This window comes from Oncorhynchus keta, chromosome 34 (assembly GCF_023373465.1).
Source record: "Oncorhynchus keta strain PuntledgeMale-10-30-2019 chromosome 34, Oket_V2, whole genome shotgun sequence".
Classification (NCBI taxonomy): domain Eukaryota; kingdom Metazoa; phylum Chordata; class Actinopteri; order Salmoniformes; family Salmonidae; genus Oncorhynchus; species Oncorhynchus keta.
The window spans coordinates 55,841,266-55,868,364 of record NC_068454.1 but is presented as its reverse complement, the minus strand read 5'-3'; the positions used below and the strand labels follow the sequence as shown (position 1 = coordinate 55,868,364).

The following is a 27,099-nucleotide window of genomic DNA, read 5'->3' as shown; positions in this document are numbered from 1 at the left end:
CTCCAGAACATCCAGCAGTAGAACATACTGGCTGGGGAGGGAGAGTCCTTCGTCAGGGTCACGTCCAGAAGAGCATAGCTGGCCCAGCAGCACCTCATTCCACTAAGGCTCTACAGCAATGGCATCCTCATGTTCAATTGGCCCTTCCGCTCTTACCAGGAAGTCAGCAAACAGGTACAGACAGAGACTGTACAGGGAATACTCTCTACACTCTAACTGGCTAGTCAGTACATAGTCTCAGCACCCAGAACCAAATCAGCTACTGTTAAGGCTATTACGAGAGAGTACAACATTACCTAGACCAGGCACTGAAGCAGACAAGATATTTGAACCAGGCATGGCTCTAGATACATTTTCACTGAAGATTCTCTGATTTAAATGTTTCTATATATTGACTCTCTCTCAGATTGCAGTGTGTCTGACACCCTGCCGCACATGACTTTACAGCAGTGCATGCAAGAAGCGATGCACGGATACTTCCCTTCTGACCTACAGGACAGGTGTGCAGATGGGGTGCCGTTTCGGGTGTGTGCGTGCTTTGTGTGCATGCGTGGATTTCAAATGTGCTTACGGTAAGGAAAACGGACTACACGGACAATGTATTTCCTGTTTGTTATGTGGTGGGTAGTGGCACGTCGTCTTTCGGTGTACACAGGTTCACGACGGGTGAGAGGAGGAGTTCCAAGAGAGGCGACCGTGGGCCGAGTTCCCTGGGATGGGGCAGGCTGTTGTTGGATGCACAGAGGGGGAGAAATCAACAGACAGACGAGAACACGCGTACTGTGCCGTCTCCCAGATACCCGGTTGGTCCCCTCTGTATCGCTTCAATTTGTTCCTGAAAACATGTGCTACACTTTACACTCTAGTTGCACCAACTGCAGGGGGTGGAATCTCAATTGTGTTTTTTTGGATTCCTCGACTCCTCTCTCCTTGTCTCCTCCTGAAGATGCATGAGATGGGAAGAAACCTTGGATCTTCTTTGAGGAGGCGAGGGGAGTGGACGCAAGGAATCAGTGAAATAATTGAAAGTGATACTTGAATTTGGTTCAACTATATGCATGTCACTTGAGATTCACCCCAAGACTATTTTGCTCTGACTTGAACATTGAGTTAGCCACAGGCAGAACACTGACAATGGACCAATTGCTGAACAGGCTGCCCAAAGTGTTGGTGAAGGCTGGTAGAGTGATTGACATCAGGGACTCAGTGAAAGCCAGTCTACAGGTGAGACTGAGATCTGTTGCATGTTTCTGCTGATACCTGTAGATGATGAATGTGAGTATACTATACGTTAGTACATGCCCGTGTCTTGTGTTTAGGGCTCTTCTGATGCTCCAAACAGCCATGCGGTGACTCTCATAGACACACCAGTGCTACAGGCCTTGAAAGAGAGGTATGCAGGTGTCTAGAATTATGCACAATACTTTCACTTCCACCACTAGGGGGCCTTGTGGGACCTTGTGACAGAGGAGACCCTGGAAGAGGGACACACATTTGCTAATGTGGGTTATGAACCTGCTGTCTCCTACTCTAACTTAGGTTGGAGTTGCATGAGACTGACCCCCTCCCGACTCGGCCCGTGATGTCACCACACTGAGGGTAAAGTCAGAGGATGGCGAGCACACTTACATCATGAAGATGCACTTCTCAGAGACCATAGGTCACCTGCACCAGTATCTGGACAAGCACAGGTGGGTTGGGAGCCATTACCACAAAATGCTGTGCAGAGTATTTTGCCCAGGAAGTCCATCAGGTTCACAGTACTTCATCTTAGTCACAGTGACTTTTGGGTCATGTTAATCTCGGACACCCAGAACTAAAATCTTGCATACCGCAAAATTGGAAGAGGCAAATGGAAGGGGGAGAAGGTAAGGAACTTGTCTGTCGACCCTGCATTAACAACCAAAATAGGTTCAAGAAAATTGTGATATATAAAAAGTATACCAGTTTCATTTAAGGACCAACAAATTGACAGCTGTGCCATACAGATTGCAAAATAGTTGCGAAGAGATTTTCAATGTACCAGGCACATGGTTTATGAACTGATACACGAAACGACACCAGATTCAAAACTTAATAGTTTTTCAATTTAAATTATACAAAATTATTGCAACCAATAGAATGTTATATACAGTGCCTTCTGAAAGTATTCAGACCCCTTGACTTTTTCCACATTTTGTTACATTACAGACTTATTCTAAAATGGAATAATAAATAAAAAATGTACACACAATACCCCCATAATGACAAAGTAAAAATAGGTTTTTATAAAGTTTTGCAAATGTATTAAAAATATAAGTATTCAGACCCTTTGCAAAATAAGACTCAAAGTTGAGCTGAGGTTCATCCTGTTTCAATTGATCACCATTGAGATGTTACTACAACTTGATTGGACATGATTTGGAAAGGCACACACCTGTCTATATAAGGTCCCACAGTTGACAGAGCAAAAAGAGGTGGAAGGAATTGTCCGTAGAGCTCCGAGAAAGGATTGTGTCGATGCACAGATCTGGGGAAGGGTACCAAAAACATTTCTGCAGCATTGAAGGTCCCCAAGAACACAGTGGCCTCCATTCTTAAATGGAAGAAGTTTGGAACCACCAAGACTCTTCCTAGATCTGGCCGCTTGGCCAAACTGAGCAATTGTGGGAGAAGGGTCTTGGTCAGGGAGGTGACCAAGAACCCGATGGTCACTGAAGGAGCTCTAGATATCCTCTGTGGAGTTGGGAGAATCTTGCATAAGGACAACCATCTCTGCAGCATTCCACCTATCAGGCCTTTATGGTAGAGTGGCCAGGCAGAAGCCACTCCTCAGTAGAAGGCACATGACAGCCTGCTTAGAGTTTGCCAAAAGGCACCTAAAGACTACATTAGAAACAAGATTCTTTGGGCTGATGAAACCAAGATTCAACTCTTTGGCATGAATGCCAAGCATCACGTCTGGATGAAACCTGGCACCATCCAAGCATGCTGATGGCAGCATCATTCTGGGGGGGATGTTTTTCAGTGGTGGGACTGGGAGACTAGTCAGGATCGAGGGATAGATGAACAAAGCAAACTACAGAGAGATCCTTGATGAAAATCTGCTCCAGGGAGCTCAGGACCTCAGACTGGGGCGAAAGTTCACCTTCCAACAGGAAAACGACACTAAGCACATAGCCAAGACAATGCAGGAGTGGCTTCGGGACAAATCTCTGAATGTCCTTGAGTGCCCAGCCAGAGCCCGGATTTAAACCCGATCGAACATCTCTGGAGAGACCTGAAAATAGCGGTGCAGCAACGCTCCCCATCCAGCCTGACAGAGCTTGAGAGGATCTGCAGAGAAGAACAGGAGAAACTCCCCAAATACAGGTCATACCCAAGAAGACTCAAGAATGTAATTGCTGCCAAAGGTGCTTCAACAAAGTACTGAGTAAAGGGTCTGAATACTTATGTAAATGTGACATGTTTCTTTTTCATAAATTAGCAAACATTTCAAAACCAGTTTTTGCTTTGTCATTATGGGGTATTGTGTTTGATGAGGGGGGAAAAAAACAATTAAATCAATTTTAGAATAAGGCTGTAACGTAATAAAATGTGGATAAAGGTCTAGGGGTCCGAAGCCACTGTATAGGATGGTTGTATCAACCATCCCAGCTCGTCAGATTTTGCTGCGAAGAGACATAATCATTACATCATTTATTTTGGTACTGTCCATATGTAGCTTGTTTTTGGTCACAGGTTCAGGAAATTTACAGTCGTATGAAAAAGTTTGGGCACCCCTGACAGTTTCCATTTATAAATAATTGGGTGTTTGGATCAGCAATTTCATTTTGATCTATCAAATAACTGATGGACACAGTAATATTTCAGTAGTGAAATTGGGTTTATTGGATTAACAGAAAATGTAAAATATGCATCAAAACAAAATTAGACAGGTGCATACATTTGGGAACCCCAATAGAAAAATCACATCAATATTTAGTAGAGCCTCCTTTTGCTAAAATAACAGCCTCTAGACGCTTCCCATAGCCTCTAATGAGTGTCTGGATGAAGGTATTTTGGACCATTCCTCCTTACAAAACATCTCCAATTCAGTTAGGTTTGATGGTTGGACAGCCCGCTTCAAATCATCCCACAGATTCTCAATGATATTCAGGTCTGGGGACTGGGATGGCCATTCCAGAACTTTTTCCTCTGCATAAATACCCGGGTAGATTTTGAGCAGTGTTTTGGGTCGTTGTCTTGTTGAAATATCCAGCCCTGGCATAACTTCAACTTTGTGACTGATTCTTCAACATTATTCCCAAGAATCTGCTGATATTGAGTGGAATCCATGCAACCCTCAACTTTAACAAGAGTCTCAGTACCGGCACTGGCCACACAGCCCCATAGCATGATGGAACCCCCACCAAATGTTACTGTGGGTAGCAAGTGTTTTTCTTGGAACACTGTGTTCTTTTGCTGCCATACATAACGTCCCTTGTTATGACCAAATAACGCAATCTTTGTTTCATCAGTCCACAGCACCTTATTCCAAAATGAATCTGGCTTGTCCAAATGTGCGTTTGCATACCTCAAGCGACTCTGTTTGTGGCGTGTGTGCAGAAAAGGCTTCTTCCGCATCACTCTCCCATACTGCTTCTCCTTGTGCAAAGTGCGCTGAATTGTTGAACAATGCACAGTGACACCATCGGCAGCAAGATGATGTTGTAGGTCTTTGGAGGTGGTCTGTGGGCTGTTTTTGACCTTTCTCACCATCCTTCGCCTCTGAGATTTTACTTGGCCTGCCACTTCTGGCCTTCACAAGAACTGTGCCTGTGGTCTTCCATTTCCTCACTATGTTCCTCACAGTGGACACTGACAGCTTAAATCTCTGTGATAGCTTTTTGTAGCCTTCATCTAAACCATAATGTTGACCAATCTTTGTTTTCAGGTCATTTGAGAGTTGTTTTGAGGCCCCCATGTCACCACTCTTCAGAGGAGAGTGAGTCAAAGAGAACAACTTACAATTGGCCACCTTTAAATACCCTTTCTCATTGGATGCACTAGTCTATGAAGTTCAAGGCTTAATGAGCTCACCAAACCAATTGTGTGTTCCAATTAATCAGTGCTAAGTAGTTACAGGTATTCAAATCAACAGAATGACAAGGGTGCGCACATTTTTTCATAGCCTATTTTTCACATCTGATTTAATTTCATACAACTTAATATTGCTACACTAAAAATCTTTGTCTGGACAATACCCCAGTACTCAGCTTTTATTAGAAAATGAATGGCATGCCACGGTGATCATTTTCTGTGACGACAGAGTAAATTCTTATGCAGCCTCAGAGGGGTGCCCGAAATGTTCACACGACTGTACCTGGTGTGAACTCTGCAAATAGCACTACTGGGTGATCTGAAAAGTCATTGACAATCGATCATTGTATAAAATAATACTCTTCGCAAAAATGTTTCTCTTTGATTTACAATCTGTAGAAACTATGAGAATAGAAAGGTTCTGAACTTTTTTGAAACGTCACAGCACAGTTGAAACATATATGGCAAATAGAAATCAAAACTAGATGGTGTTCAAATATTTATATTGGGAGGGGTTGAGGGTAGCTGAATGGTGGGACTAAAAAGAACACCAAAAAAACAAGAAAACTAATGTAAAATATATAGTGTCCGTAAAATGTATATAGTTTCAGATTTTTTGTGAAACATAGCAGCACAGTTGAAAATATACAGTACCAGTCAAAAGTTTGGACACACCTACAATTGAAGTCGGAAGTTTACATACACCTCATGTAAATATTTTTTTATTCAGTTTTCACAATTCCTGACATTTAATCCTAGTAAAAATCCCCTGTTTTAGGTCAGTTAGGTCAGTTAAGAATGCGAAATGTCAGAATAATAGTAGAGAATTATTTTTTTCAGCTTTTATTTATTCCATCACATTCCAAGTGGGTCAGAAGTTTACATACACTCAATTAGTGTTTGGTAGCATTGCCTTTAAATTGTTTAACTTGGGTCAAACGGTTCAGGTAGCACAAGCTTCCACAAGCTTCCCACAATAAGTTGGGTGAATGTTGGCCCATTCCTCCTGATAGAGCTGGTGTAACAGAGTCAGGTTTGTAGGCCTCCTTGCTCGCGCACGCTTTTTCAGTTCTGCCCACAAATGTTCTATAGGATTGAGGTCAGTGCTTTGTGATGGCCACTCCAATACCTTGACTTTGTTGTCTTTAAGCCATTTTGCCACAACTTTGGAAGTATGCTTGGGGTCATTGTCCATTTGGAAGACCCATTTGCGACCGAGCTTTAACTTCCTGACTGATGTCTTGAGATTTTGCGTCAATATATTCACATAATTTCCCTCCCTCATAATGCCATCTATTTTGTGAAGTGCACCAGTCCCTCCTGCAGCAAAGCACCCCCACAACATGTTGCTGCCACGCCTGTGCTTCACGGTTGGGATGGTGTTCTTCGGCTTGCAAGCCTCCCCCTTTTTCCTCCAAACATAACAATTGTCATTATGGCCAAACAGTTCTATTTTTGTTTCATCAGACCAGAGGACATTTCTCCAAAAGGTACGATATGTGCAGTTGCAAATCATAGTCTGGCTTTTTTATGGCGGTTTTGGAGCAGTGGCATCTTCCTTGCTGAGTGGCCTTTCAGGTTATGTTGATATAGGACTCGTTTTTACTGTGGATAGATATAATTGTACCTGTTTTCTCCAGCATCTTCACAAGGTCCTTTGCTGTTGTTCTGGGATTGATTTGCACTTTTCACACCAAAGTACGTTCATCTCTAGGAGACAGAACGCGTCTCCTTCCTGAGCGGTATGATGGCTGCGTAGTCCCATGGTGTTCATACTCGCGTGCTATTGTTTGTAGAGATGAACGTGGTACCTTCAGGCATTTGGAAATTGCTCCCAAGGATGAACCAGACTTGTGGAGGTCTACAATTTGTTTTCTGAGGTCTGGGCTGATTTATTTTGATTTTCCCATGATGTCAAGCAAAGAGGTACTGGGTTTGAAGGTAGGCCTTGAAATTTATCCACAGGTGCACCTCCAATTGACTCAAATTATGTCAATTAGCCTATCAGAAACTCCTAAAGTCATGACATCCTTTTCTGGAATTTTCCATGCTTTTTAAAGGCACAGTCAACTTAGTGTATGTAAATGTATGACCCACTTGAATTGTGATGCAGTGAATTATGAGTGAAATAATCTGTAAACAATTGTTGGTAAAATTACTTGTGCCATGCACAAAGTAGATGTACTAACCGACTTGCCAAAACTACAGTTTGTTAACAAGAAATGTTGAAAAACGAGTTTTAAATGACTCCAACCTAAGTGTATGTAAACTTCCAACTTCAACTGCGTGTATGTATATATATATATATTTATTATTTTATATATATATTTTTTTATATATATTTTTTTTAATTTGAAGGATAACATATACAGTGCCTTGCGAAAGTATTCGGCCCCCTTGAACTTTGCGACCTTTTGCCACATTTCAGGCTTCAAACATAAAGATATAAAACTGTATTTTTTTGTGAAGAATCAACAACAAGTGGAACGACATTTATTGGATATTTCAAACTTTAACAAATCAAAAACTGAAAAATTGGGCGTGCAAAATTATTCAACCCCCTTAAGTTAATACTTTGTAGCGCCACCTTTTGCTGCGATTTCAGCTGTAAGTCGCTTGGGGTATGTCTATCAGTTTTGCACATCGAGAGACTGAATTTTTTTTCCCATTCCTCCTTGCATAACAGCTCGAGCTCAGTGAGGTTGGATGGAGAGCATTTGTGAACAGCAGTTTTCAGTTCTTTCCACAGATTCTCGATTGGATTCAGGTCTGGACTTTGACTTGGCCATTCTAACACCTGGATATGTTTATTTTTGAACCATTCCATTGTAGATTTTGCTTTATGTTTTGGATCAAAAGGAAAAGCAGAACAACAAATGCTCAGCATTTGTGCTTACTCCTTCAATACTGTTGGAATTATTCCAGGTGAAGTTGGTTGAGAGAATGCCAAGTGTGTGCAATGCTGTTATCAACACAAAGAGTACTTTGAAGAATATAAAATATATTTTGATTTGTTTAACACTTTTTCGTTATGTGATTCCATAGTTGGTCTTCACTATTATTCTGCAATGTAAAAAATCAAAATAAAGAAACTCTTGAATGAGTAAGTGTCCAAACTTTTGGCTGGTAATATATATATATATATATATATATTTTTTCCCCCCAAAGTAAATGTAGACAATTACATTGATTGTGGCTTCTATTTGCAATATTAAAGCTGATCCACCTACTACATTGAAAAAAATATATATTCTCGGGGGAGACGTGCTAGAAAATGTACCAACGAGGCTAGTGAAGTATCCACTCTTCTAACTGGGGAAATCGCAATTTGTCCAAATGATCAGTGACAATCTGCATACCAGAACTAAGTCACATCTGTCTGTTTGACATGTTATGAAAGCCCAGTGCCATCACTATCAACTCTCTCCCTCCTCATAACTTCAGATGGACAGAGTCCCCAGCATATGACATCATCAGTGTTCCCACAGCGCTGGCACAGTGAGGACTGACACTCCTCTCCTGTGGGCTCACTCCCAATGCTGCTCAGGACTTGGCCAGGCCCACCTCAATGACAGAACAACAATCGCCCTGTTGCTCTCCTTTCATAAGCATGTATATTCAGATCTCATAGGGATGCCACACTAGGGGGTGCCAACACGTACATACAGAACTATCCTTTTCAGGATCATCATGACATGGGAACAATCCTAATTTCCATAGGAATACTTGCAATAATTATTGATGCTGATAATTCACCTCGAACCATAACTGCTTACAAGGTAGAGATAACAAAATAACGGTGCACGAGCAGCACCGCAGATGCAAGACTTTGCTCTCACAGTCCACACACACACACACACAGTATGTGCTGCACATGGGCATGGGCTCTCTTCACGCTCTTTTGTCGTAGCCAAAGGGATCAAAACAGCAGACGTTTAGCCTGGCGCACCAATCATCTTAGTTGCTGTGGAAAATGTACCCACTGCAGCTACGTTATAGTCGCTGACTACCTTTTAAAATGGAAAGATTTTATAACAATTAAATTACAATTCACCACGTGGAGATCGCCAAGCCAACTTATTGAAAACAAACTTTATTTCAGTGTAAATACAATTAAGGATAAATTCAATATAAAAACATGACATAAGGCAAGTTGTCTAACTTTGTTAAAGCTCAAATGAGAACTCAGTCTCATCTAGACAAGTCTGTCCCAAGTTAGTGTCATGATGTTCATCAACTGAAGGAAAGCATTTGACGTGACATTCCAGCAATAAATGAACTCTTTTTGCTCTTCGACCACTGAAACAAACTAGAATAAAGTTAGTGGTCAGTCATGTCACATTATTTTTGATGACAAAATTCTGACAACCATTAGTTATGTTATTCATTTGAAACCAAACATTTCTTGCTATTAGATAGCATTTTGCTAGTACAGATGAGGGCACCAAAGTGAACAGTGTATCAGGACAAAGTAGGCACAGGGACTCACCTGTTAGATTACAGTATGTCGCTCTGCAAGAGTAAACAGACCCATAACAACCAGTCCCACAAATACTGTTGAGTGTGTAAAAATGGCTTCAGTCCACATCGTCACAGACCGTTATCCCCCATAACTAGCTTTGACATATCTTCTTCGAGGACAACCCATGAAGCAATGTTTAAGGAATGTATTGAGTTGCTCTGTCGGCTGAAACACCAAAAATAAGTCAAGTTGAGAGAAAGAAAGCCACTAGCAAATTTGCCTGGGAGTATATTGGCTTGCATGGTGATGGCAACAAAAGCACAGACAGGCACGATTGAACAGCAAAGCAAGCCCACTACCTGAGAGAAACATCTGCTAACATTAAAATAAAATCATAATTTACAGACGGGACAGAGGTCTCTGAACAGTCTCTGTTATAAGGCTGACAGAATGTCTTTTCAGTATTAGCCCTACCACTGTTAAAAGCCACCCACATGCCAGAGTCTTATGCTACAAATACGCCATTAAATAAAATAAAAAAATGTGGGTTAGTAACATTTCCTGTTGAATCACTCAAAAACAGATTTAAATATTTTCAGTTGATTGTCAACCACATCCAACATTATTTCCCCAGAGGGAAGATTTAAATAATAAAATAGTGTTATTTATTGAAAAAGACAACAACCCCATCCATGTGTGTCATAAAAAGAAGGGAGGGCCTCTGACAACACAAAGAAACAAATGTATCAGTAAAACATTGATAAAAACAAAAAACACACACTGGTTTGAGAACAGCTCTTTCACCATAAGCCCTTTGACTGAAATGCATGACCCGATCAAGGATTCCGTCCCCAATGGGCCAACATGAGATTCCATTTCATACTCAATGGAGTATGGAAGAAGCAAGGCCAACATGGAAGCCTTAACCAATTAGCCTGACGGTTCAGTCTGTTTTAGAGACAGGCTAGCAGCTGGGGCTACTGGGTAATGCAGTTCTCTCCCATGTCCTGGGCGTAGCGGTCTGAGACGGTGGTGCGGAGCTCTTCCACGTCATGACGCAGCTGCTGTGCTTCAGTCAACTTCCTCTGGAGGACCTCAGGACTCAGCCAATCCTCCACCTGCTCTGCCATGGGCGGGGGAGCTGGGGTGAAGAAAAAACAGTTACTACACACTATGAAAGTTTTCTTTTCCCCCCCTTCTCTTCAGAATGGAGCCTTGTCGTTTTATAACTTTAGGCTTTTTGAATGGTCTTCAACGGGCAAAAATGTAGAGCATATGGTTTCCAGCACAAGAACATAAGTCATCTGGCTGAAGTAAATTCATCAACCCCCCCAAAAAAACACACACCTTAAAAAACCAACACTTTCAGGAAATTGATGATACAATCATCAAGACCATTCAAAAGATAAGTGACAGACCTGGAAGTATGACGTAGGGCGACAACGCATTACAACGCTGGAAGTATTCTGTGGCGACAACACTTAAATTGATCAAACATTCATCTTTTACCATTGCTCAAGCTACAACTGATCAGCGTTTCAGGATTAAGTGAAAAATAGCAGCAGCCTTCTTTTAATGCTACTAAACCCTGCAGTGGCCATCACTCACATGTAATGCCAAGCAGCAGCGAGAGGTTGGGGTCTCGGCCTTGTGACCGCTGGGTCAGGACGTTGCAGAGGGAGCGCAGGTCGCAGAGGCACGAGGCCATCTCCCCATGGAGACGCTGGGTGAGGCGGGCCCCGGCCGGCCGCAGAGAGGACGACGTCCTGTCCAGGTTCACCCTCTCAGAGTCCTCCAGACGCTCATGGAGGGTCAGGTTCTGCTCCATTAGTTCCTGGTTCTGGGCCGACAGCTGGGAATACGCAGAGAAAACACCGTTAAGAATGACAGAAATAGGCAACATATTCAACTCCGTGTTTCTACACCTAAAATTGTTGGGTGCTGGAGAATCATCATAGATGTAAAATACAATGGACAGTTCCAGCACCCCAAAATGTCATGGTTAATGAATAACTATTGAAATTGAACCTACTGTCCAGTTCATCATTTTATGCATTAGGACAGAACATGAACTCTGGGGCTCTCAAGAGGATTCCCCATCAGAACATGGAGCAGAGCATTATTTCCAGTAGCCGTGTAGTCCTGTCCTACCATCTCACCTCCTTCATGGCTGTGCGGAGCTGGAGCAGCCCCTGCTCTTTAGAACAAACCTCCTCTCTCATAGCATGGGAGCTGCTCTCCTCCTGGGACACCTGCTCCTCCAGGGTCTACAGACAGGTCAGAGGTTGGACATGGGTTAGGCATGGCTACTAAGTCCATTTGGTTACTCATAGAGATACAGTGGGGCAAAAAAGTATTTAGTCAGCCACCAATTGTGCAAGTTCTCCCACTTAAAATTATGAGAGGCCAGTAATTTTCATCATAGGTACACTTCAACTATGACAGACAAAATTATAAGGAAAAAAAAAAAACAGAAAATCACATTGTAGGATTTTTAATGAATTTGCAAATTATGGTGGAAAATAAGTATTTGGTCAATAAACTTGAGTTATCTCAATACTTTGTTATAATAACCTTTGTTGGCAATGACAGAGGTCAAACGTTTTCACAAGTCTTCACAAGGTTTTCACACACTGTTGCTGGTATTTTGGCCCATTCCTCCATGCATATCTCCTCTAGAGCAGTGATTTTTGGGGAAGAAAAACAGCCCCAAAGCATGATGTTTCCACCCCCAATGCGTCACAGTAGGTATGGTGTTCTTTGGATGCAACTCAGCATTATTTGTCCTCAAACCAAAAAGTTATATTTTGGTTTCATCTTACCATATGACATTCTCCCAATCTTCTTCTGGATCATCCAAATGCTCTCTAGCAAACTTCAGACGGGCCTGGACATGTACTGGCTTAAGCAGGGGGACACGTCTGGCACTGCAGGATTTGAGTCCCTGTCGGCGTAGTGTGTTATTGATGGTAGGCTTTGTTACTTTCGTCCCAGCTCTCTGCAGGTCATTCACTAGGTCCCCCAGTGTGGTTCTGGGATTTTTGCTCACCGTTCTTGTGATCATTTTGACCCCACAGGGTGAGATCTTGCGTGGAGCCCCAGATCGAGGTAGATTATCAGTGGTCTTGGATGTCTTCCATTTCCTAATAATTGCTCCCACAGTTGATTTCTTCAAACCAAGCTGCTTACCTACTGCAGATCAGTCTTCCCAGCCTGGTGCAGGTCTACAATTTTGTTTCTGGTGTCCTTTGACAGCTCTTTGGTCTTGGCCATTGTGGAGTTTGGAGTGTGACTGTTTGAGGTTGTGGACAGGTGTCTTTTATACTGATAACAAGTTCAAACAGGTGCCATTAATACAGGTAATGAGTGGAGGACAGAGGAGCCTCTTAAAGAAGAAGTTACAGGTCTGTGAGAGCCAGAAATCTTGCTTGTTTGTAGGTGACCAAATACTTATTTTCCACCATAATTTGCAAATCAATTCATAAAAAAAATCCTACAATGTGATTTTCTGGATTTCTTCCCCTCATTTTGTCTGTCATAGTTGAAGTATGATGAAAATTACAGGCCTCATTTTTAAGTGGGAGAACTTGCACAATTGGTGGATGACTAAATACTTTTTTGCCCCACTGTATCATCCGAGGTGTGAACTGATTGAATTCGTATCACGTACTACGATCTGGGCGCCCAGTTTCTCCATCACCCTCAGCTGCTTCTCTAGGACCTGGACAAGAAGAGAAGAACGGGAACGTTTTAGAACCAGCACGAGACGACAACCACAAAAAGCAGAGAAACATTTCACAATGTAATGTACCGGGTGAAAATGTCAATGTAAGGAAGGAACCAGATGAAAAGACTGACCTTTTAAGTCTCTGCTGTTCCTCTCTCAGGCTGCCGTTTTCCCCTCTGAGTATTTCCACATCCAGGGAGGGTAACCTTGCCCCGTCCTCCAAGCCCTCCTGCACACGCTCTTGTAAACTGACACACAAAAACAAAATGACCAAAACGGGTCATTATACAAACAGCGTAGGTTATGCGAGTAGGCGTGCATGCACACCTGGAATGCAATCATTTCAGAATGAGTGTAAAGCTGTGTGTGTGGTAGTAAAATACTTGGCCCTGGTTAGATAGCTCAGAGAGTTTGCTCTTTTCTAACCATAGCGTCGAGTTTAGATTGGTGTGTGTGTGTGTACCTGGTGACAGTGGTGAGCAGCTCCCTCTCCCGGCGTCTCTGCTCCTCCAGCTGGGTGTCCTTCTCCCGGGTGTGTGAGCGACCCTCCTCCAGACACACCTCCAGCTCTCTGACCCGGCCCTGCAGCTGGGACGCCCGCTGCTCCGCCTCCGACAGCTAAAACACACACCACACACGTCAGCACTAAACTCACGGCCCGCTCGCGTGTGGCAAATCAGACGATTTATACATCTTATTAATGAGACTCCTGAGATAGTGAACACAAAAAATATATGTATATATTTTTAAAATCGCCAGACGGCAATAAAAAGACGACCTGGAACGTGACCATAAACACCCAGTCATTTTGATGAGGTAGGACGTAGTTGTGTTGAGTGAGATGAAGGTATGTGTGTGTTTAATGCAGTCTGTGCTGGTTTTGACCTGTTTGCTCTGGCCCTGGTAGTCCTCCATAGTGGGCAGGTCAGCGAGGTAGCGCTCCAGAGTCTCGATGCGCTGCTGCTTCTCTCGGTTCTGCTCTGCCTCCTTCTGGCACTTCTTCTTCAGGCTGTTGATGTGCTTGTCCCGGCTGCGAATCTACACAGTATGGAATAACGGTCACTTTTTATAAATAGAAAAATTCCCCGACTGCAACACGACACCTAGTCACATGAAATAACTGACGTTATGCAATTCGAAAAGGGAATCAGTTTATGTAATTAGCAACTGGACTATCAATGTAGCAGTGTGATGTTGTGGCCCGACTTCTCACCCTCTCCTCCTGCTTCTTCAGCTCCTCGGCGTGCCTCTCGCTGGTCTCCCTCAGCGCATCGTTTAGGCGCCGCGTCTCCGCCTCCACGGCACCGAGGCGGCGCTCTGCCTCCGCCTTCTCCTGGGCGGCGCAGTCACCGCGCTCTGCAAACTGGGCCCGCAGGAAGGCATTCTCCCTCTGAGCCTCCTGGAAGGTCACACAGGAAAGACTTCGAGGTCATCCATGGTCATGCAGTTTCAGCTCCATGAAGTGTGTGTGTGGGGCTCTGGATAAGAGAGTCTGCTAAATGACAAAATGTAAAAGGATGTGCGAGTGTGCTCTGCTCGCTCACCTGCAGTCGGAGCAGACAAATATCGCCGTACGGAGCGCCGCGGCCGAGCAGGGCTCCGTGGACCTGCAGCTCGCTCTCCCGCAGCCGCTGCTCCAGCTGAGACATCTGCTGCTTCTGTCTACAAACAACACAGCCCAGAGTAAAACACCAGTGATATGGTCAGATACCACACACACACTTCCCTGACACAGCCCGCTGGAAGTGTATAGAAAATATTTGTTTTTTTCCAGGTAGGTTATTAGATATCCCTTACCCCAGGACACTTTAAAGGAGCGTCTTCATGGATCAGAGATTACTTTCAGCCTACCCAAGGCTCTGATAAAGGCGCGCTGCGCCAGAACATAAGCCTGTTTGTCTGTCACACCCCCCACAAAAAAAAAGACTGATCAACGCAGGCACTTTTTCCTTTTTCTCCTGGATAGTCAGTCACCAGTCGCAGTGTCCTAGGGTAAGGAATACTTTCTTGGGATTATCCAGCAGTCGTGCACCTGATTATTTTGTTCAAGCAAGGCCGAAGTGAGTTTGGTGAACCTTTTCAATCTGAAGTAATAGGCGTGTACCTCTCGATGACGAGCTCCTTCTCCTTCAGAATGCTCTCGTTGGCTTTGATCGCCGCCTCCCACTTCCTGGTCTCTGGTGGCATGGAGGAGGTGGAGTAGAGAGCAGGGTACTGGCCCACTCCAGCAGTCATCATCTGCACACACACAATGTATTGGACATGTCCGATGTCCGACTCAACTATAAAGAATACCCAACAGCCTTATAACCAAGGAGGGTTTGAATGTAGCTGAAGGTTGTGACTAATAACAACTAATAGCAAGATAACTAAAATGTAAAACATACTGTGCCTGTAAAACGTATATAGGTTAAGAACTTTTTGGAAAGAGCAGTTTGAAAGATATGCCAAATAGAAATCAAACCAGATGGACATCAGAACTAGATGGGAGAGGAAGGCCAGGATTAAAAGCAAGCAAAATATGTCCATAAAATATATATAGTATGTATAAGCTGGAAATACAGGGTCTAAGCGTTGTTATTCACTAGTTTGCTCCAGTTGGGGGAGGGGTGGTAGCGTAATAAATACACAAACGTGGAAAAAGTACACAAGTCACTGTAGTAAAAGTAAAGATTCCTCTATAGAAAATGACTCAAGTAAAAGTCACCCAGTACTACTTGAGTAAAAGTATTCATTTCAATATTCCTTATATTATATAAACCAGACAGCACAATTATTTTTGTATGGAGGGCCAGGAACACAACGCATTAATTTACAAAGAAAACATGTTTAGTGAGTCCGCCAGATCAGAGGTAGTAGGGATGAACAGGGATGTTCTCTTAATAAGTGCGTGAATTTGACCATTTTCTGTCAAAATGTAACAAGTACTTTTAGTTGTCAGGGAAAATGTTGAGTAAAAAGCACAATTTTCTTTAAGAATGTAGTGAAGTAAAAGGAGAAGTTGTGAAAGATATAGATAGTAAAGTAAAATACAGAACTACAGATACCCCCAAAAGCTACTTAAGTAGTACTTTAAAGGATTTTTACACCACTGTGTGTGTGTGAGATATATATATATTACCAGTCAAAAGTTGACACCTAATCATTCAAGGGTTTCTCTTTATTTTTTACTAAAGGACACCAATAATAAGAAGAGACTTGCTTCGCCCAAGAAGCACGAGAATTAGACATTAGTCCAGTGGAAATCTGTCCTTTGGTCAAAATTGAGATTTTTGGTTCCCAACCCCTGTGTCTTTGTGAGATGCAGAGTATGTGAATGGATGATCTCCGCATGGGTGGTTCCCACCATGAAGCATTGAGGAGGTGTGATGGTGCTTTACTGGTGACACTGTCAGTGATTTATTAAGAATTCAAGGCACACTTACCCAGCATGGCTACCACAGCATTCTGCAGCTATATGTGCTCCTATCTGGTTTGTGCTTAGTGGGACTATAATTTTATTTTCCAACAAGAATGGCCCAACACACCTCCAGGCTGTGTAAGGGCTATTTGACCAAGAAGGAGAGTGATGGAGTGCTGCCTCACATGACCTGGCCTCCACAATCACCTGACCTCAACCCAATTGAGATGGTTTGGGATGAGATGGACCGCAGAGTGAAGGAAAACTTCTTCAAGACTCTTGGAAAAGCATTCCAGGTGAAGCTGTTTGAGAAAATGCCAAGGGTGTGCAAAGCTGTCATGAAGGCAAAAGGTGGCTACTTTGAAGAAGGCTACTTTGAAGAAGAAATATATTTTGATTTGTCTAACACTTTTTTGGTTACTACATGATTGCATATGTGTTATTCCATTTTGATGTCATCACTATTATTCTACAATGTAGAAAATAAATAAAAACCCTTGAGTAAGTGTGTCCAAACTTCTAACTGGTAGTGTGTGTGTATTGTCATGACGTTGCCCTCTTTGAGTACAGTGAGCACCATCCCCCCTCTCTCTGTCTCCTACTCAGGCTGCTGCGACCTCAGGTTGTAAATTCCTGGAGGAGATGATCTCCTCATGGCCACTGTATAGAGAGAGTGAGTTCAGAGAGAACAAAGGAATTTCTTCCACCTCACAGAACTGGAGGTCCGAACAGTATTTATGTTCTGGAGAACGTATAAAAGATCGGTGAAGAATGCAGCTACGAACTGGTCCGTTTGGTACAATTTTGTGAAACTCATTGTAGACAATACAGCCACATTACCATAACGTTGTTTATACAATAGCCTCAGATATGGGCTTACATCTAATTGTTGTATAAGATGAGTGAGGATCATACTGTTTGTGAAATCGTGTAATGTGATTTTGGGCTTTTTATTGAAGGAAACTCCAATTCCCTTTGGAGTTTAACTAAATCAGAGGACCGCCCATGAGCACAGTTATGGTCTGGTGTCCTGGGACAGGCCCTTTTCTGCTCTTCCAAATAACACCCCCACTCGGGTTTTCTATTACAGACCAGCTTACCTCGATAACGAGAGGGCCAAGGTTTGAGAGGAGACCGAGCTTACTTCAATTACGAGATAGCTAAAGGTTGCAGACCAGCTTACCACGAGAGGGCCAAGGTTTGAGTAGAGACCATAAAACTAAAGTTTGAGTAGATGGATGAATCTTTTAACCATACCACGTGGTTAAACTCTTAGACGATCGATACCGTCAAAATAAGATCAAGTCTTTGATATTAATTACTAGCCTGCAGCTAGGAATTCGGTATCATTGAACGCGAAGACAACCGCCGAAACATCTATTCTATAACGACATGAATGACTGTCATTCACACACAGAGCGAGAGCGGACAGACTCTCCAACAGAAACAAACTTTTCAACAGAGACCCCGACGACTCACTGAGCGTAAATATATTGATTGCAATTGTTCCCAAATGAGTGAGTGTTCATGTGCAAAGGATTAGCATTTCAATTATCACTGTCTAACAAGCCGCCATACCGGTTTAGCCCACTAGGGCACATCCCCCTATCATTTCTTTGTAAAAATATCTATTTTGTTTGCTTGTGTGATGCATTTCTGTGAATTACTTAGTAAATAAATTATTTTAAGACAATTGATGTATGGATGACTCGGTGAAGACTGGGTTCGTGCAGATAACCAACAATTTACGACATTTGGAATGAGACTAACTAAATAATAATTCATTAATCAGAAGACTAAGTGATCAGATATCAAAATATTTGAAAGTTATATTAGGAAAAATATAACTTTATAATCTGAATATTGTCCTTGGTGCCCCGACTTCCTAGTTAATTACAGTTACATGATTACTCAGTTTAATCGTGTAATAATAATAATTAGAGAGTTATTTGATAAATAAGTCTTCAGTTTTAAGGATGCCAATGACACGACAGTATGTATATGCAACATAATATATGGGGGGTTGGAAGTGATGCAGACAATTACACTGATGGAAGCTACAATATTAAAGCTAAAATAAATACAACAATTTAGAAAAGGAAGCCATCTTCTCTAAATTTGGCAACATTCAACCACTTTACTCACATAAAATGTTTTCTGTTGTCCTAACATGGGAATTGTGATCAGGTCTAATGTTAACTACATGTGTACTCCAGAGTGAAATGGGTCAGTCTTACGCTAGCTGTTCTTACGTCTAAATGCTCAGCTCACCTGCATCTGCTCCACTTGCACACGGAGACTCTCCAGCTGCTGCTTGTGCTGCTGTTGCTGTTGCCAGCTGAGCATCTCGCTGCATCTCTCCTGCAGCATGGGTTCATAGGCCTTGGCCTCCCTCAACAGAGCCTGGGTCTGCAGATACAGAGAGCTGGGGTACACACCTGCTGACCCAGCCACAGTTCCACTGGGCTGGCTGCTCCTCTGGCTGTAGGGGTCTGGAGCTCCGGGGACCCCTGGCCTTGTCTCGGGGAGAGCCTTGTACGAGTGCTCCATGGCACCCCTGTAGGCTTCTCCACTGCACTCGGGAGTCACCCCCAGGCTGGTCATCTGGAGCCTGAGTCGGACGTCGGGGCAGTAGCCCGCCAGCAGGGCAGATTGGTTCATTGTGGGCTCCATGGCAGGCATGTCGAACCTCTGGCCCTCTTCCATGCAAGAGTGGTCCCCCGAGGGGAACAAAGAGTGGTCTAGTCCGTTCACGAGGCTGCGGTAGCGGCTCAAGCAGTCTGGCTTGGGTCCGGCGGGGTCGGCTCCCCCCATGCCGTCTTGTGCCATGTCCAGGTTGGGGGAAGAGGCTGATTTGGAGAGGGAGGACGACTTCGAGCTGGAGGTTCCACTGGAGGTTCGGGAGCCCGAGGAGGGCCTGTGTGCCTCGGCAGAAGCCTGGGAATCTTCTTGGGAACAGGGCTGGGGCTTGGAGGCCGGTGGTCCGGCCGTGGAAGGCATGACATGGGCAGTGGGGATGGGAATCTGGCTGCGGATGGGCTGGAACGAGGGGCTGCTGCTGGAACTGCAGAAATCTGGAGGGGTAAAAACCGTTGGATTTGGTTACGAATTTGAAGCAGCAGTCATTCAGTAACAATAAAAAGGTACATTGCTTTCACTGGGAAGTGGTGAACAAAACTGCCACTCGGGTGGCATTGAATTCAGTGAATGGCCTTATTCTACAACTCTTCCTTTCTCCAAACAATCTCTGGCTTAAGATTCCTTTACAGAGAGCTGGTATGATGTACCTACCCAATACCAGCCACACTATTTTCAGATGGTGATGTAAAGCATACTACACACCGTGACTGGGGTCAGTGGGTGGCCGACTTTGCCTGTCAGGTGACACCGCTAGTGCTGACAGAACTAGTAAGTAGACCGTAGCCAACTCAACTTGATTTGATTTATTTCACCTTTATTTAACCAGGTAGGCTAGTTGAGAACAAGTTCTCATTTGCATCTGCGACCTGGCCAAGATAAAGCATTGCAATTCGACACATACAACACCAGAGTTACATATGGAATAAACAAAACAGTCAATAACACAGTAGAACAAAATAAAAGTCTATATACAGCGAGTGCAAATGAGGTAAGATAAGGGAGTTAAGGCAATAAATAGGCCATGGTGGCGAAGTAATTACAATATAGCAATTACACACTGGAATGGTAGATGTGCAGAAGATGAATGTGCAAGTAGAGATACTGGGGTGCAAAGGAGCAAGATAAATAAATAAATACAGTATGGGGATGAGGTAGGTAGATATATGGGCTGTTTACAGATGGGCTATGTACAGGTGCAGTGGTCTGTGAGCTGCTCTGACAGCTGGCGCTTAAAGCTAGTGAGGGAGATGCGAGTCTCCAGCTTCAGAGATTTTTGCAGTTCGTTCCAGTCATTGGAGGCAGAGAACTGGAAAGAAAGACGACCTAAGGAGGAATTGGCTTTGGGGGTGACCAGTGAGATATACCTGCTGGAACGCATGCTATGACTGGGTGCTGCTATGGTGACCAGTGAGCTGAGATAAGGCGGGGCTTTACCGAGCAGAGACTTGTAGATAACCTGTAGCCAGTGGGTTTGGCGACGAGTATGAAGCGAGGGCCAACCAACGAGAGCGTACAGGTCGCAATGGTGGGCAGCGTATGGGGCTTTGGTGACAAAATGGATGGCACTGTGATAAACGGCATCCAATTTGTTGAGTAGAGTGTTGGAGGCTGTTTTATAGATGACGTCACCGAAGCCGAGGATCAGTAGGATGGTCAGTTTTACGAGCGTATGTTTGGCAGCATGAGTGAAGGATGCTTTGTTGCGATATAGGAAGCCGATTCTAGATATAATTTTGGATTAGAGATGCTTAATGTGAGTCTGGAAGGAGAATTTACAGTCTAGCCAGGCACCTAGGTATTTGTAGTTGTCCACGTATTCTAAGTCAGAGCCGTCCAGAGTAGTGATGCTGGACGGGCGAACAGGTGCGTGGCAGTGATTGGTTGAATAGCATGCATTTAGTTTTACTTGCATTTAAGAGCAGTTGGAGGCCACAGAAGGAGAGTTGTATGGCATTGAAGCTTGTCTGGAGGTTAGTTAACACAGTGTCCAGAGAGGGGTATACAGAAGTATACAGAATGGTGTTGTCTGCATAAAGGTATCAGAAAATCACCAGCAGCAAGAGCAACATCATTGATGTACACAAAGAGAAGAGAGTCGGCCCGAGGATTGAACCCTGTGGCACCCCCATAGAGACTGTTAAGAGGTCTGGACAACAGGCCCTCCGATTTGACACACTGAACTCTGTCTGAGAAGTAGTTGATAAACCAAGGCTGTCGAGTCTGCCAATAAGAATGTGGTGATTGACAGAGTCAAAAGCCTTGGCCAGGTCGATGAATACGGCTGCACAGTAATGTCTCTTATCGACGGCGGTTATGATGTTGTTTAGAACCCTGATCGTGGCTTAGGTGCACCCATGACCAGCTCTGAAACCAGATTGCATAGCGGAGAAGGTACGGTGGGAATCGAAATGGTCTGTAATCTGTTTGTTAACTTGGCTTTCAAAGACCTTAGAAAGACAGGGTAGGACAGATATAGGTCTGTAGCAGTTTGGGTCTAGAGTGTTACCCCCTTTGAAGAGGGGGATGACCTCGGCAGCTTTCCAATCTTTGGGAATCTCAGACAATACAAGTGAGGTTGAACAGGCTAGTAATGGGGGTTGCAACAATTTTAAAAAACAAACTTAAAAGTAACAGGTCTAGAACATGCGTCTCAGGGGGTCATCCCTGGTCCATCCCAATGCATTTAAAAAGGGCAGCGACTAATTCAAATAAACCTTAGAGACAGTCGTGTTTGATTTTATTTCATTGCCAACAGAAAGACCATTCATTCACGAACCGAGAAACCCATTGCAGCCTCTTTACCACATACAAGAACAGACAGGCAAATAGCCTAACCTCAGATCATGAGACTACACACCAAAGAAGCACCTCATTTTGATTGTGTGATAACAGCTACAAAGCAATATTTTGAAATGGAAACCGTTAGACACATTGGTTCTCAAATGAAGAAACATCAGCGTTTAAAGCACTGGTAAACTAGTAAAAAAACAACTGGGCCTGTGTGACAGCAGACCCCACACACAAGCCCCATTTCATTTCAGCTATTTCAAGAGAAACAGACAGCACTGCTCACCTGGCACTCACTCCGACACTGGGAGAAACGTCTTATTAACTGTGACATTTAACAGCCCAGTGGAAGGGGTGAGCTGCAGCTGCAAGATGTTTAATGCGGTTGCCTAATTCCTTCCAATGCATTTTTCTGGAGGCTTGAAGGTTCTAGGCTGACAGCAGTGTAGTGTCGCAGGCAGGAAGGCCTTGTACAGCAGGGAGTATTGTCCTAGAGAATAACCAAGCCAGGCTGCCCTGTACAGCACTCGGAGCAACCACACACAAACAGACACAGGCAGGAAAGGTTAGGGGTATTTATAGCCCCACTCTCAGGTTACAGAGTGATCCGTGCTGGCTGCTTATTTAAGCACCTTCCCGCGTACGTCACATGCGTACACCCCAAAAGCGAGACTAAAAACAGTGAGGGAGGCAAAAAAAAAAAAAAACTCCCCCAAAAAACACACCTCATTTTGAACAGAGACTTGCTTAGCAATGGCAGGGGAAAATAACAATTAGTGAGCACACAACGGGATGGAACTGGCAAAGACAGAGGCTCTTCCAGTGAAAACATTCTTCAAATTAAACGTTCAGGTGCCCTCAAGGCTCGACTGATTCATGAGTCTGTCTGGCTAGGACAAGTCCAAACTGCTCTGACGCTTTGAGGGAGAACAAACTAGGCCTATGTGGAATTGAAGTTGAGAGTTAATTCTCCAGCAGGTAATGGTTTGTAAACTCACTCAAAACCTAATTCGGCAAAGACATAATATAAAATGCTACTCCAGCAGTACCGGAGTAACTGTGACCAAAACATACATCTATCACAAATAGAAATAGACAATTAGATTGAATGCCCCTGATTGTAGGATACAAAAACCAAACAACTTCATCCAGAGCCCCCAAAACAACGCATCAGTGCCGATGAAGGATGACCTGTCAGACTGACCTTTGAACTCTCTGACACAACTATGTCCACACTGACCCCTTCCTTTGACAGTTTAGACTGGAGTAAGGGAGTCAAGACTCATGTTGCTAAGCACTGTTATCAGTTACAGCACAGGGGGAAATCAGCTGCACTAGCTTGCTTGACAGTTGCAATGTCTCGTTAAATGCAATTCTCCTTTTAGGTGTTCAATTATGAATGCAGATGGCATGGCGTGATTACAATAGTTTAATGGACTCACACCCAATTATTAGGAAATGTACTATAGAATCACAAGTAGGCTTACCACAGGCACACACACACTACTACTACTACTAAAGCACACCAGTCTCACCTTCAATAGGGCATACAGACAGTACATTCACTTCCAGTCTTAGTACTTCCCAAATTATGTTCTCATTTAAACCACATCAGGTGCAGCTAATCTGTGACCATTACATGTATCACTCAGCAAAGAAGGGGGGCAAGGGTTCAGTGTTTCCATGTAGCTGTCCAGTCCTGGCATTCCACCCCCCCTATCCCTCAATTAGCTTGGCAGAGCCACCTGGTAAGGAATATAATCTACCCCTGTAAATCTCCTGAGCACATCACCCCGCTTATAAATAGGCTGTACTCAACAACAGAGGATGCTGACCCCCGACCCCTTGTTCCAAACATAACAGTCGCAGAGAGAAACAGCAACCTCCTGTGGGTTTCTCCTTTTCATTCCCATCGACTGCTGTCAAGTTGATATGGTAGGTAGGGCGGCAGGTAGACTAGCGGTTAAGAGTGTTGGTTGGACCAGTCACTGAAAGGCCACTGGTTCGAATCCCCCCCAGCCAAATTGTTCCTGTAAGTCGCTGTGGATAAGAGCATCTGCAAAATGACTTAAACTTAAGTCCAGCGAGTAACACGTACCTTGATTTGTGCTGATCTGACAACAGCTTTGTGATAAGCCAATAAACCTGACAATCACCTCATACACCTGATAATCGTTTTCCAACTCTATGAATGTCTGGCATCTCTGGAACTAAGGCATTTCAAATTGACATACACAGGGGTCAATCTGAACAAAAAGCTAACTTTTATAAGACATTAAACTTGTGAGCTAGTCAGCACTCAGCAGTGTAACTAACATTACGCACCACGGTGAACATAGAGAACAGTGTGTACCGTGTACGGCTGTGTGGGGGGTGTAACAGAACTGAGCTATACCACAGTGCTGCATAATAAGCATGGGTGTTATGGTAGTACACGCCAGGAAGTCAGAGCAAGAGTGAACGTTCTCACCTTCTGTGCTGTCAGATGGGGTGACGCCTAGCCCTGTGTCCCCACTGTCCGCTGTCCCAGGCCGGCGGCCAAAGCGGCTCTGGAACTTCTCAGACACAGCTGGCGTCTGCCACTCCATGTCAGGAAACCCAGCTGAAACACATACATGTGGGAAAAATACAACCATCAACAAGGTGACACTAATAGCATTTCACGACAAGCAGGTATCCCCCCCCCTCTTCATTTTGATGGAGGCTAAAGGCATCCTCATAGCTACATAGGTTCTGTTTGCTCCTAGCAGAACTTTGTTAGGCGAAGCGAGTGTGTTCTCATACTCCCTAAAGACCTCTGCTTAAGAAAAAAAAAACAAGGCAATATTGTTGTTTGTCCCACTTGAGCCACCGTAGTAGTAACATTGCCAGAAACACTCAAAATAGTCTTTAATAATCTAAGGTAAATCAAGAAAACTGTCAGTCATTTTGATGATTTTTCAGAGGACATCTTAGACATATTTTTTTTGTGGTTTGACAAACACTTCATGTTCCCACTACTACTAGGAGTAGTACTGTTGACCGATCACCAACGAATGGGCGTAGACTTCAGCTACAAAACTTGAACTTGCTAAAAAAATTATAATAAATAAATAAATAAATATTATATATTACACACACACATTGTGTGCACAAACAGCCAAGGAAAAAACCTGCCAAAGACCAAAATGTCATAATATAGGCGCAAACTGTTTAGACTGGGAAGCATACGGTAAACTTTACCTGTCTGCTTAGACAACATGTATCTCTGAGGTGGTCATTCCACTCACGTCAGGCAGGTAGTCTAGTGGTTAAAGCTTTGGGGCAGTAACCGAAAGGTTTGCTAGATCGAATCTCAGAGCTGCCAAGGTTCTGTCCATTAACTGTTCCTAGACCGTCATTGTAAATAAGAATTTGTTCTTAACTGGCTTGCCTAGTGAAATTAAAAATAAATGTCACCTATCAAGAAAGGAGAGTGATATTTGGAACATCTGATATTCTGGGCCACTTTCAGTTGCAGATAGAAATGCCATAATATGTTCTACATACTATATTTACATCTGAGCGTTTCAAAATGTTGTGTCCTGCTGAACGTGCTCCTTGAGTGGACAAATAGCACAGATTGTTCTAGAGCAATGTGAACTGAAGAACAGTATAGGAAGATATAAATCACAAGCCTTCCCTCCCCCTTGTTATATAATAACCCAGCAATTGCTCAAGAGACCACAAAGTAGAGCCACAGGAACAGTATTTCTGGGCAAACACAGACCAACTGTGCTGGCAAGAACAAACACCTCGAAATTACATAACGGGAGCTTGAGTGGTTTAATGGAGGGGTGTGAGAGAGTCTAAACTGAATTTAAGAGCCAAGGGGGCGAGGGGAATGTTACACAGTTGTATCAGAAACACTCAATAGCATCTGCTGAAGATCCCATATTTCAGTTGAAGTTAGCCCACATGACTGGAAAACAGACGATTCTCGCTCTGATTGCGTTAGAAAGCGAGATCTGTGTAGCTAACCATCTACCTAGATATAGCTTATGCCAGTTAGCTATTGGTCAGCTAAATAACGTTACCAAGCGAACACGGTCAGTGCTATCCGGGATTCTTGGGACGTGTTTTCACTAAACCCTACCCATTTAAAATGTTAACTTCAATGCGGGGGGAAAGAATAGCCACGGACCCCAACTTGAACTAACGAGATAGTTAGGTAACAGTAGGTATCTAGCTAACGCAACTGTAATATGATGGCTAACTTACATGTCAATTGTGTTTGTTAGTTATCTAGCTTGTTTGTTTAATAAAAAGCTAAAAGTTAGTCGGCTGCATAGCCTAGCAAATTAGCTAGCTAACGTTAGCTCAATACAAATAACAACGCAAGCTAGCTAACAAAGTTGCGTTAATGACATAACATTAGCTATCAGTAACGCTAGCAACCCATGGCGACAGCTTAACAGAACTTCCGTCACCTAAAACCTACCTTTTCTGCAATACTTGAAAATGAACGGCTTGAGTGTGCCGAGATTAACACACGTGTAATTTCGGTCGCTCTCAAGAAATCGTTCTCCTTTGCCAGAGCTGCTGTTCTAGAGTTTAGCTAGCTAACCGTCTCGGATTTGACTCAAACAACACCACAAGCTGCTAGCAACTTCAGAGTCCCGCCCATTTAAAAATAGAATGGAGACATGGGAACGTTCCATTTGTCTAGATCTGATTATAATAGAATTGGTAGATTATGCAGTAGAATTATTGAACATAGAGCAAACCAATTTAATTTGTCTTGAGACTCAAGTAAATTACAACAGAAGTCATTCATGTGTCTTTGCAGCATTGTGGGCCTGGGAAGCAACATAAGAAACGCATATGAACATTTCAGAAAGTACAAAACAACTTGATGAATTAGGCTCTGTGAGTGAGTGATACTTTTTACTCCTCTTGTCTATTGGATTACACTTGTCATCCGTTTACATGAATCAGATTGGCATTTGAAGCATTTATCTCAAATAAGCTTTTGGCGTAAAACATAGTAGAGTATTTAGCATT

The 27,099-nt window shown here is 43.4% G+C and overlaps 1 protein-coding gene across 2 annotated transcripts; it reads right to left on the bottom strand.

The window, feature by feature from the left end:
• Positions 1-9,134: 9,134 nt before the first annotated feature.
• LOC118367311 (centrosomal protein of 85 kDa-like) lies at positions 9,135-26,686 on the bottom strand. 2 transcript variants are annotated; one of them, XM_052494112.1, is made up of 13 exons: positions 26,537-26,686; positions 24,548-24,679; positions 18,922-19,724; positions 15,355-15,488; positions 14,795-14,912; positions 14,464-14,649; positions 14,136-14,288; positions 13,714-13,868; positions 13,383-13,498; positions 13,194-13,246; positions 11,683-11,790; positions 11,132-11,375; positions 9,135-10,664 (listed from the first exon to the last, which is right to left on the bottom strand). In XM_052494112.1, exons 2-13 carry the CDS (start codon positions 24,663-24,665, stop codon positions 10,501-10,503), a joined length of 2,352 nt encoding a protein of 783 aa, XP_052350072.1. In that variant the 5' UTR covers positions 24,666-24,679; positions 26,537-26,686; the 3' UTR covers positions 9,135-10,500. The 2 variants fall into 2 exon arrangements, with proteins under 2 accessions (XP_052350072.1, XP_052350073.1); XM_052494113.1 differs by lacking the exons at positions 24,548-24,679; positions 26,537-26,686 and adding an exon at positions 22,364-22,599.
• Between the last annotated feature and the right edge of the window lie 413 nt (positions 26,687-27,099).

What these genes read in the sequence shown, in the direction of transcription:
- LOC118367311 (XM_052494112.1), bottom strand. Translation starts at nt 24,665, where the DNA reads ATGGAGTGGCAGACGCCAGCTGTGTCTGAGAAGTTCCAGAGCCGCTTT. An exon ending in TGAAGAAGCAGGAGGAGAGG is followed by an intron (nt 14,289 to 14,463) that starts GTGAGAAGTCGG and finishes CATACTGTGTAG; the next exon opens with ATTCGCAGCCGGGACAAGCA. An exon ending in GCTGCTGCTTGGCATTACAT is followed by an intron (nt 10,665 to 11,131) that starts GTGAGTGATGGC and finishes TCTTCACCCCAG; the next exon opens with CTCCCCCGCCCATGGCAGAG.